The sequence below is a fragment of the Urocitellus parryii genome, chromosome 1, assembly GCF_045843805.1.
Source record: "Urocitellus parryii isolate mUroPar1 chromosome 1, mUroPar1.hap1, whole genome shotgun sequence".
Lineage (NCBI taxonomy): Eukaryota > Metazoa > Chordata > Mammalia > Rodentia > Sciuridae > Urocitellus > Urocitellus parryii.
Genome location: NC_135531.1, coordinates 221,426,451 through 221,438,947, shown reverse-complemented (window position 1 = coordinate 221,438,947; position 12,497 = coordinate 221,426,451). Strand labels below are relative to the sequence as shown.

At 38.2% G+C, this 12,497-nt stretch overlaps 1 protein-coding gene across 1 annotated transcript in view; it reads left to right on the top strand.

Annotated features, from left to right (window-relative positions):
* Stk39 (serine/threonine kinase 39) overlaps positions 1–10,244 on the top strand; it is a 269,628-nt gene extending 259,384 nt beyond the window's left edge. Inside the window, exons 17-18 of the mRNA XM_026389549.2 lie at positions 57–121; positions 8,740–10,244. Coding sequence (XP_026245334.2) covers positions 57–121; positions 8,740–8,814 — 140 coding nt within the window. The 3' untranslated portion in view covers positions 8,815–10,244. The remainder of the gene's footprint in view (positions 1–56; positions 122–8,739) is intronic.
* Positions 10,245–12,497: the final 2,253 nt, after the last annotated feature.

Here is a 12,497-nt window from a genome sequence, read left to right as displayed (position 1 = left end):
TACACTGTCATTAGAAATAATCTGAACTCTTTTCCTCCATGTTTTGTGTCTTACAGTGGCTGCTAACTTACAGAAGATCGTAGATGATCCCAAAGCTTTAAAAACATTGACATTTAAGTTGGTAAGTGGGAAGTTATAGTAAAAGGATAATATTTTGTCATATTGTTGACATCAATAAGTAATAATATAGTTTAATAACCTATTCTACAATTTTGTTGTTTTGGGTCCGTGTTTGCTTTCATCATCATTCCTCTGCAGCATTTGGGAACATTTTCTGATCCTGAGTAGACATTTCCTCTGCCATGAATAGCCTCATTCTTCCACCATCACATCTTGGACTAAAGAGTGGCCATTTAGGAATCTTTAAACCTGCATGTTCCAGTTGGCTTTCAGTTTGTGTGGCAACTTGACCATACAGACAAAATTAAAATCAATTCAAAGCAATACTCTTTACTAAAGCTTTCTGAGGTGAAAGCCAAGTGGTTCCAACTTTTAAAAATAGAGGCTGATTGTTGTAGAAGTGGTTTAGGTAATTGGAAGTGATTGCAGAACAGCTCACCGAAGGCTGGTGAACAAAGACATCACCTTTTACACTCACCTTTCAAATCACAGTACAGGTTTTTGTAGAGAGCAGATATTCCAACAATTTTTATGCACTAGCAGATTTTAAACTTAAAGTCTATAAGGCCATGGAGCTACAGAATCTTGGGGTCATTGTGATAAGAAAAGACGATGGTCATGGCTGGAAGTGAAGAGAAGACCAGATATTCAAAAGTGACTTGTTTCCTGAAAGTGTTAGCAAACAGTACATGAAGGCCAAATAAGTGGCTCATTTTAAAATTATGAATTAATCTTATCAAGAGCCAGTCAGAATGCCACAAGCAATTTAGGATTTGGATCACCAGCACTTTGCTGTTCACAACATATATTGATGAGCTGTCTTTTTTGTCTCTTGTGAAAATTAAATGGAAAATGTGTGTGGCCAAAAACGCTAAATGATTAGTTATAGTAAATGTGAGCCTAGTGCTAATTAGCTTTCTGGGTCTTGCTTCTTGTCTAATTTCAGATAACTAGACTGTGTGATAAAAGAAAAACACAAAAGATTTTTCACAGCAAGAGCATATCTGAAGACATTCTTTTTTCTTTTGATAATAAAAGAACATTTTGTTCAGACAGAGTGCTAGATTAACAAATTGTAAAATCCATCTTCTAGTTTGGGACCATACTCTCACTTCTACTGTGTTTCTAATTTACCTGTCATATAAATGTCCCTTTATTCACTTTTTATACCATCTCTAGAACGTTTTCCTGATTTGGGATATGTAGACAAAGATAAGCATTTGAAGGTTTCACACTGGCTGCTGTACTGTCTTTAGGTAAACTCGAAGAATAATGTATCATTCTCCCTCGTCTCCTTCTCCAATCAGTTTATAAGTTTCCTAGATCCTCTCTCCATTCTCTCTGCTTCTCATCATCTCCATTTCCAGCACCTTAGCAAGACACTCTCACCTGCAGAAACTGGTCTCTCTGCTGACGCTTGGCCAGTGCCCAGCCCTGTGTACTGTCTGCAACTGTAACCAGAAAAATCTTTCTGCAGTTCTAAATAAGTTCCAGAGATGTTAACAGCTCTTCTCTTCTCAAACCCACACTCCTGAACATGCTTCAAAGCCCCCCTGATCAGATCTACCTTTAGATCCCCTGCTGTGCCTTGTCTCTGTTTGTAGGTCCCTTTGCATCTTGGGAACCCAAGGTTCAGTGGGGTGAAGGTGACTAGGATTATAACATAGAAGCTGCAAATTCAACTCTAGTCTAACCTCAGAGTTCATGCTCTCAACCACTATTTACCCCTGGAGACAGGTCCCCCAGCCTCATGGTTCACAGTTCTGTTTCTTTGTGGATCCACCTTCAGATGACTGGACACATTGACATCGGCTGGAACTGGGTCGCTTTGTCCTTAAAGATTGAGTAATACTGCCTAGCCCGGCACAGTCCTAGAAACAAGTCCATATATGTGTTCCGTCCCATTGCAGCCTGACAGTGTCATTGTATGATGCTCTTGTTAAATGGAAATGGATAGCTTCCCCCCCACCCCCGCAAAGATAGTTAAATGTGTTAAATAAAACCAAACTCAAGAGTGACCTTCTACTTCTGTCACTTCACTCTCTATCCAGCCCTTGTTAGAGCCTGAGAGGGTTTCTTTGTTGTTATCAGCAGCCGGCCAGGTTGAAATCCACTTGACAGAGCTAATTTGAACTGATTTTTGGCCTGATCTTCTGTAGGCCCACTCACATGCTGATGAAACTGCAGAGATTCAAATGCATTTGCCTTCATTCATCAATTTGGTTATTTTATTGAAGAATAAAAGATCAAAGTAGTTCAGCAGCACTTTTCCTTGTAAGCTGCCGCCACTGCTGCACATGATCCTTTTATCTCTCAGCTGTTTATCATGATTTTAATCTCAGAGGTTCCATTGCTTTCTAAAGGAGAATGACAGGGGCCTGAAAATCTTCTGAAGAACAGCAATACTGTTTTTTTTTTTTTTTTTTTTTTTTTTTTTTTTTTTTTTTTTTTTTTTTTTTAACCTCACTACACTAGGGCTTCACTCAGGACCATGGGGGTGCTTTAAAAAATAAAATCACTAATGCCCTGGTCCTATATCAGGTCACCTGATATTTTGACATCACTTCTTGACGGTTCCAGTGTTTAGCCCAGTCAGAGAAGCCTTCCATTTGGAGATGGCTCCATCACCATCATCTCCTCTCACCATCACTTGGTTCAGGTTTGGGAAGGTGTTTGTCCTTATGTGATATTTCTGCTTATATAAGAATAACAATAGCCCAAAGGGGCAAGGATATTGGTTATATAAAGAAGTGCATTCTTTTCCTTTTTCCTGCCCAATTAGATCATTAGGCTGTTAGTTGACAGATAAGATAAAACATAGGCTTTCCTTTGTTGGTATGGCCAGGGGCTGGAGGATCAGATTCTTTCTTCACTTTTAAGGAAAGTTAAAAGTGAAGGCATGGAGGGCATTTCAGCTTGGTGTGAGCTTTGAGTTTTGACATATCACTGCACTAGCCTTATGACAGGTTTTTACAAATATTTTTATTTTTTAATTTCATACCTTGTAGTTTTGTAATGTATGTGAAACTTGCTGCTTTTCAATGTGAAAATCTTGAAATTGTATTGGTAAAAATATGTAAAAAAACTATATTTGATTTGCCCTTAAAAGAATACCAATTGAAATATGTGTAATTACCACCCAATGGGTGCACGTTTACATGAGCTTCATAGATTTTAGTTGCTGAAAACTGATAACATTATATGCCTTGCAGTTTGAGATTTCATAAGCATTTTAGCAATTGATGACTAAAAGACATATTTCTAGAGGTGCTCATGTGTACTTAGAGTCTGAATGACTGAATCAATAGTTCCCAAAGTGCAGGTAAAGTTGAGACCAAAATGGAGTAAAACCACCTAGGAGTTTGAACTTTCTGCCCATACTGAAAGGAGAGAAAGATGTGACAGTGATCTTAAGGGAAACTGCCAGTTCAGGTAGGTCCATGAGGCAGCCCTGTGCCCTGTGCCCCCTACTCTTAAGTCTATAACAGTGGCTCTGCAAGGGTGGCTCCCAGACGGGCAGAGTCAGCTTAACCTGGAAATTTGGAAAATGGAAACTTGATAAAGATGCAAATGCTCAGGCCCTGTCCAGGGCCCAAGGAGTGGGAACGCTGGGGGGCTGAGCACAAGGATCTGATTCCGATGCAGACTGGAGTTCTAGAACTGAGGCTTTGTGAAAGGGAGCTTTATGCTTTGGGATGCACGGAAGTACAGCAGTGGTTCTCTGCTCAGTGGCACCTTGGAATTACCTGGGGAGCTCAAAAATTCTTAATTCTCAGACCACACCCTAGACCAGTTCAGTAATAGCCAGCAGGGTAGACACAAGCATGGGCCAGTTTTCAAATTCATCTGTTCCGAAGTGTGTACATATCTGGGGTGGGGGTATCCTTCAGATTGGTACTAAGTAACCACAGCAAGTTTGCAGGGCAGAGACCACACCATTGGCTTGGAGAAGGAGTGAGAAGGAATTTTTTGAAATCATAGTAAATACTTGAATGATGACATGCATGATGTCATACGCTGTCACACTAAGTACCTGATAGGGTACTTTTTTTTTTGTAGGGGAAGCAAAATTTTACTTCTACCCTCTAAGGGTTTCTTGACTAGTCCTAAGAATTAAATTGACAATTAAGAGGAAAGCACTCAAATTTATTTAATATAAGCTGGGTATGGTAGTACACATCTGTAGTTACAGCTACTCAGGAGGCTGAGGTAGGAGGATCACTTGAGTTCAGGATTTCTAGACCAGCCTGGGCAGCATATGAAACCCCATCTCAAAAAAAAGAAAAGTTTAACATAAGTTTTGGGAACTTTCATAAGGAGATGAAGACCCAAAGGAAGCCATTAGAGTTGAACTTTATATATGCAATTGGACGAAGAACAATAAACTGTGAAATCGTTACAAGGTAAGAGGGCTTGGAGGGAGGTAGTTAATCATGGACAAGTGACTAGGAGCATAAGGGTTAGTTTAACAAGGTTTGTGCAGGTTGCTCTTGGCTTTGATTCCCTACCTCTAGATCAGAGAATCTTCTACCAGGTGCAGGCAGAAACCTTCCACATGGGAGTTCCAGCTCCTGTTTTAGGAAGGTCAGAATGTACTAGCTGCTCCTGCTGTTGTTGTTTTTAAAGAATCATTAATTTAAAACAGTCAACATGCCAGAGGACATATTTTGGGGTGGCACAGCAGTCTGAACTCTTCACTTCTGAAGCCAAGGTTCACAAAGCTGGGTCTCTAGCTTCTGAGGTTCCCTTAGACCCTTCCAATGGATTCTGGAGGTCAAAAACCTTTTTCATAATACTACTAAGATGTTACTTGCCTTTCCTACTGTGTTGATATTGGTGTAAAAGCCCCAGTGGGTAAAACTGACAATGTCAGCACAGATCCAAGCGGTGACATCAAACTGTACTATGGCCATTGCTTGCTTACTCACTCATTCACTGAAAAAACTGAAGTCATTTTCACTTAGGAATTTTCCTAATGAGGCACCAAGTGTTTTTTTGTTTTTATTAACTCTCAACTTGAGGATGCGTCTTTTTAATATTCTGTGTGATGAAATGGGAATACTTATTTAGTATATCGAATTACATTGACAGTGTCTAGAAAAAGCCCTTGTGAGATTGATTGGTTGTGAGCTCAGCTAGCTTTTGTTGTTTTGATTTTGGTTTTGTTTTTGTTTTTCATAAAACACCTTTTTCCTTGGAAGAATAACTGACAATCTGTTATTATTCATGCTCAGGTATTTGGCAAACATATTTTGTTTTTCAAAATGAACAAAGTAAGGTTGACCCTTAAAGAACCTGACAGTATCTATTGCCAATAATAAATTTGAGCTTTCAAGCAAAAACATAATTTTGGAAAACATGTATCTGCTTGACATCCCCCCAGTTCCTAAAGGAATTTTCTGAAGAGATTAGCGATGAGTAATATTAATGAATATGATTTGTTGACATTGTATAATGAAACTTTCATATCGTATCATGAAAAATGTCAACATTTGGAAGATCTGCAGAATGCAGTGAAGCTTAAAATTCATGCACAGGTAAAAGATCCATTTAAAGGGCAAGGGAGACCAATGGATTTTAATGGAACAGAAGACGAAAAGTTCAATGCTATGGTTTCAGATTCCACATTGCAGCTAACCTTTAGAAAGTTTTGGTGTAGTAGCCAAGAGATATCCACACCTGTTCAGAAAAACCATTAAACACCCTTCACTCTTCTAACTACATATTTCTGTAAGGCTGGTATCTTCTATTAAGTAAGACACTAAAAAGTTTGCAATATGGAAAGCAATGTCAACCTTCCCAAGGTTTTTTTTGTTGGTGGTATTGCTGTTTTGTTGTTGGTGGGGGGGGATATGATCATTTTTCATAAAGACTTTATATTAACATGAAGTGAGTTTATTTTTGTTACATTTAATGAATTTGGTAAGTATTTTGTTTAATTATTTAATTTCTAAGATAGTACAAGAAATGTAATTCACATAAACATGTTTTGGTGTTAATATGATTATATTATTTTTTAAATATCTTAAACATAATTTTAATAATTTCACAATATTTTAACATTTTCTGTTTTAATTTCTAAGTGCAATAAATAACATCCCACATAACCACAAGTTTATTGGTGACTTCCTTAATTTTTAAGAGTACAAGGACATCCTGAGATCCAAAAGTTTGACTGGTTCGCAGAGGGTCTTTGGTCCCTTGTGTCCAAGTGTCAGGACTATTTGCATGTTGCCCTTCTTTGTGTTGGAGTCTGACAGAGACTTGGGCCCAGCAATGGTTAGAGGAGGGCAGAACGAGTGCTTTGAAGCAAGCAAACTTACATGGCCTGTCCAGGAGACTGGCATGTCATTGGAGCTACTAGGCCCCAGTAACCCAGGGTGGAATGGGCCCTCTGGGAAGATTGCCCATGGGATGGACCTACTGTCACTCCCAAGTCCCACTTCCACTGCTCGCCACAGGAGAGGATTTCAAATATGAAATCTTTGGTTTCTCTTAAGATTAACTACTATTGGATCTTTCATTTTTACTCGTCATCATTTTGTCCTCATGATATCCACATTGCCAAATCTCTGACGTAGCTTTGAAACTTTTGACAGACTGTACACTGTCAGTGACCTGACCTGACCTTTTTTTCATCAGCAGTGGCAGGGGTTTGTCCTTAGAGGTTTATTGCTCACCTTCTCATACCAAAGATTGTCTCTGCCACAGGCAGAGGGTTGAATAGGTGATGTTAGCAGGAGCCATGCAGGACAGAAGAGAGGGCTTGGCAGGTAGGTGGAGAAACAGTGGCAGCAGGATGAGAGAGCAGGTGAAGGTTCCACTAGGGATCATTGTGGCTGACACCACCAGGAAGTGTCTCTGTGGAAATGCCTGCTTGTGAGACATGAAGGAGCCCTTCTGATCTTATTGCCCCTGTACCTCATGGAGACCTTATCTGTCAAGTGAAACTGGAGATCTCACTGGGCAGGCACAGTTTGGATGCTTTTCTCCAAATTCTAATATTCCTACCTGTTAGGCACCTAATTTTCTTGCATAAGCATTAACAACTTACACTGAATGTTACTTTAAAGTCAGTTACTTATATTAAAAAATATGTATTTAAAGTATGTTCTAGTTGGCTGCTTATTTAATGGAAAATGCTAGAGCTGATGAAGGCTGGTTTTATGTTCTATTTATTTAAATATCCCAAACCACATACAAAAGCAGCTTAATTGTGGTGATTGGAAAGGGCCCTTTTCCTTGCAAAACAAATCACTCTGACAATAACTTAGCAGGAATTAGGCCCAGAAAAGGATTGTATAGTCCCTTGGTGATTAATCATCCATTCCCAGTCACTCATCAACTTTTTTTCTCTTTACTTGTGGTATTTATATAATGTTTAATTCTGAATCTATGCACTATAGCATGAAGAGGCAGCTTAGAATGATGATCTGAGAGCAGTTGTGTGTCAGTGTGTATGTGTAAAAGAGAGGGAAGAGTGGGTGACAGAGGAAATAAAAATAATTCAAATGTTAGAAGCAGTGAGAAGTTTGCAGGGCATTGGCTTATTTCAAATTCCTTCTGATTTTGAAGTAAGAAAAATAATAAAGACTTTGACACTCTATAATTTTCTTCAGTTTAAGGCAATTAATATGTCCTAAAATATGACAAACAAAAATTATAATGGGAAAGCACTCTAGTATAATAGTCAGCTTGCTGTTACTGTAACAGGAAAGATAACTTACTTATAAAGAAAAAAGGTTATTTTGACTCACAGGTTTGGAGGTTCCAATCCATGATTTGTTGGCCCTGTTACTTTGCACCTATGGAGAGGCTATACATCATGGCAGGAGCACACAGCAGAGCAAAATCACTCACCTCATGGACAGGAAACAAAGAGAATAAGGGCCCAGTATCCCTCTATTCCCTTGAAGGGCATTCCCTTAAAGACCTAACAACCTCCCACTAGGCCCCACCTCTTAAAGGTTCCACCACTGCCTAATAGCACCTCCTGGGGACCAAGTCTTTAACACATGGACCTTTAGGGTACTTTCAACACCCTAACTATAGCAAGTAGTTTTCCCTGTAAAACTTACTCTCATTATTTATTCATTAAATAGCAGTTGTCAATAATGAGCCATCCAATACTGGGTGACTCCCTCCTTTCTTCCCTCTCTCCTTCCCTCCCTCCCATCCAATATTTATAGTGGAAGTAATGGGAGTAAAATAACAAAATTACTTGAGTGACCTATTCAATCTCTTCTGCATAGTTAGACATTGTTGTGTTTATTATTACAAAGAGGATCTAATTAGAAAGTATCTTTAGATCAACTCTTTAGTTATTGAAAAATCTCAAGTGCATCCTTTGGCAGTCATGTTTCCTTGGCAGTTCAGAGCTGCAAGGCCAGGGTGTGGGTGGCACCTCTGCTCTGTACTTGATGGCATGATGACCAAATTCCTGACAGTAAAAGTCTAGAGGGTGACTCTTGGGGATCTCTCCTGGAAAAGACGGGACACTTGGTCCCATTACAAACCATGCCTTTGTTTGGATCTACCATCACATTATCAAGTTTTTAAATACCCACAACAATGACAAACCAGCATTGAAGGTTTTGTTTTTTTGTTTCCCTTTTCCAGGCTTCTGGCTGTGATGGGTCGGAGATTCCTGATGAAGTGAAGCTGATTGGGTTTGCTCAACTGAGTGTGAGCTGATGTATGTCCCTTGCTGTCACCCTGATCTGTCGTGCCCCCCCACACACCCACTTCCTGTCCACTTCCTCCCACCCCCTCACTCCCAGTCCCAGCAAAATCAGAAGATTGTGAAGAGGCTGGCTTCAATGAAATGGGATAAAAAATAATTTTTTAAAACTTACAACACTCCGAGTTCTGCTTTATTCTCTAGCAATCCACTGTATGAGAACAAGCAAATGCTACAGCTGCCTGACTGTTGCTGATTTTTCCAAAAGCTATTTAATATTCTTAGCATTCAATTCGGATAGCCCTTAAATGAAAAGAATCTGAAATACACTCAGGTGGTCCTATTTACTGGCAACAAAAGGAATTTTCTATCAAAAGCCTATTTCTCCTTTCATTGTTGTTATTTCTGTTATAACACTTCAATTGTACATCTGACAATACTGCCTCTTTTATGTTGTACTTAGAAATTAATATACTTATAAAATTAAGATTTATTAGCCAAACTTGAATTCTAGTTTTAAAACTGACTGTGAATTTTATTTTTCATATATTTATGCATTACACACCTTAGCTATAAGAAAAAAAAGTTTTTTGATTATATGCTTCTTGCAGTTAATCTCTTGTTATTTAAACAAAAAGTTTCAGGTCTATCTTTGGAGTATTTATAAATTCTAATTTTTGAAATGACTGAATTAGGAACTTGGATGCTTATTCTTTTGGCTTGTTTGCCTAAAAACCAATCTACAATCTGATTGTCTCTTGGGAGAGGGAGGTGCCTTGCATAATTTCACATGAAGAATGTGCCTGAGGCTGCTTTCCTCTGGAATAGTCTCAGATCTAAAATTTCCTCTACATAAGGTGGCATATGTAAGATCTGCTTAATTGGAACGTTTAGAATGTTATAAAAAAAATGTTGCCATTCTGTTAGGTTGCTAACTGTAAACCCATCTCTGATTTGGCTCTCCCTAAGAGATAGGATTTGTTATTCTAAAGGTGATAAACTTGAAAATATCAGAATCTGAGTTTTACTTGAAATTCTGCAGAATACCTAGATGGAGTGAAAATAATAGAAAGGGTTTTGTGCAATGACTAAAAGGTAAAATGCTGTTAAGTTTCAAGAATAAATACTTTCAACCCAAGTAGCCTTCTGCTTGACTATATATTCTGGAACTCTAGTACACCTTAGGATTTTCACAATTGGAGTCTAAACTTTCAGGGAGGTGGGCTCCCAGGATGGCACCATGGCTCTTTCCTAGCTAACCCTAGATACGGCAGCTCTTTAATGTACTTTAAAAAGCAAATATATATTACTAAGGACAAAAAGTTATTTATAATTGCCTTGTCATAATTGTTAAGGTGTTCTAGAGCCATTTGCATACAATTTAATGTAATTTCATTCCATTCTATTGTTTACACAACAATTACTCAAAGATGACTGCAAAGGTAAAAGGAAAATAAAAGTGTATTGCACAATGAAACTGTGTCACATCTTTTCTTTCTTCCTTTAGGTATTATCTGCATTTTGCTGTAATGATATTTAGCACTTCCATAAAATACATAGTAAGAATTACCTAGTGAGAAGTGCCCTAGAGGAAGAATAGGGCATGCATCCAGTCACAGAGGATTGGATTTGACAAGAAACTCGACTTGGCTTGAGAGAATGAAAGGCAAACATCTACACTCTGTGTAGACATATTGTCTTTGAATTAAAAACACAGGGCTTCAGGGGAAAATAGAGAATCATTCCTTTTGAATGCCTCATTCATTTAAGTGCTAGGTATGTTGAAGTAGAGAGTGGTTAAATGGCTTGTCCAAGGCCTTTCCCAGAGCTGGTTGCAGAGCTGGACTCCCAAGGTCCTGGTTTCCTGTCATCAAGAGCATGCTCTTAACAGTCTTGTGTACAACTCATGAATGAAAACAGAGTAAGACAAGACCCTCACCTTCTACTCAGGGAAATGCACATGAATAACTGGAGAACTTTGCAACTTGGTAATAAATATCATTTAATGTCTGCATTTATACCCATATTCCTATGTCCTTCCTAATGACATTTGACATGGCTTGCATACATTCATATAACAGGATAAAGATTTTGAAACACAGATAATGTAAGACTAAGGAATAATAAGAATTGGCTAATCAATGAATGCAAGAATTATGTTTGAACACACAAATTCACAATGAGGACCTACATAGTTGCTAGAATATATAGGTTTGAAGCACAGCTTCCTAACACCATACTAACTTAGTACTCAGCTATGCAAAGTGATCTACAGATACAGTGCAATCCCTATAAAAATTCCAAAAATTTCTATGGGACCACAGAAGATTCTGGAAAAACAAAGCAATTCTGAGCAAGGAGAAAGCTGGCAGTATCGTATTTCCTCGCTTCAAAATATGCTACAAGGCTTTTGTAATGGAAGCAACATGGTGCTGGCATAGAAACTGACATATAGACCAATGGAAAGGGCGGAGATCCCAGAAGTAAACCCCCACACATTCACAGTCAACTGATCTTTGACAAGAGTGCCAAACATGCCGCATGGGAAAAAGGATGATCTCTTCAACAACTAATATTGAAAAACTGGACATCCACAGGAAAAAGAATGAAATTGGAGCCTTACACCATATACAAAAGTCAACTCAACATGGATTGAAGACAAAATCTAAGACATGGAAGTATAAAATGCCTAGAGGAAAAGGGGAAAAAATCTCTTTGCCTTTGATCTTGGAATTTTTTTTTCATGTGATGCCAAAAATACAGTAAACCAAAGCAAAAACAAGTTTTATTGCATCAAACTAACAAGCTTCCTCAGAGCAAACAACCAACAAAATGAGAAGGGAATCTGGAAACTCAAACAAAACCACAATGAGAGGTCATCTCACACCTGTTAAGATGACTGTCATCAAAGACAAGTGTTGGTGAAGATGTGGAGAAAAGGGAGTCCTTATACATGTTGGAGGTGTGAATTGGTATAGCCACTGTGGAATATACTGTTGAGGTTCCTCAAAAAAAAAATAGAACTCATACGATCCAGGGTTTCCACTTCTAGGTATGTATCCAAAAGAAATGAAATCAGTATCTCAAAGAGGCATCTGCACCTTTGTGTTCCTTTGCAGCAGCATTCACAGTAACCAAGATATGGAGATAGGTATCCATCAATCAATGAATGTACAAAGAAATTGTTATGTGCATATCCAGTATATACACACTCAATGGAATATTCAGACTTTAAAAAGAAGTATATCATATCCAGATGAACTTGAAGGACACTATGGTCCATGAACTCAGCCAGACAGGAAAATTTTGCTGATCTCATAAGTGGAATCTAATAGTCCAATTAATAGAACCTAAGAGTAGAATGGTGGTTACCAGGGCAGGAGAAATGGGACCATGTTTGTCAAAGATGCCAAATTTCTACTATGTCTGATAACTTAAGTTCAAGAGAGCTCAACTACAGCACAATAATTATAGTTAATAATACTGTATTGTATACTTGACATTTGCTAAGAGAGTAGTAGATCTTAAGTGTTCTCGCCACATGTAAAAAATATTGGTAATTATGTGAAAAGGTGGATATATTAATTGGCTTAATTGCAGTAATAAGTTCAGTATGTGTATCAAAACATCTTTTTGTGCTCCTTAACAATAAACAATTTTGCTTTAAAAAGTGAAGGACAACCATTGGTCATAAGCA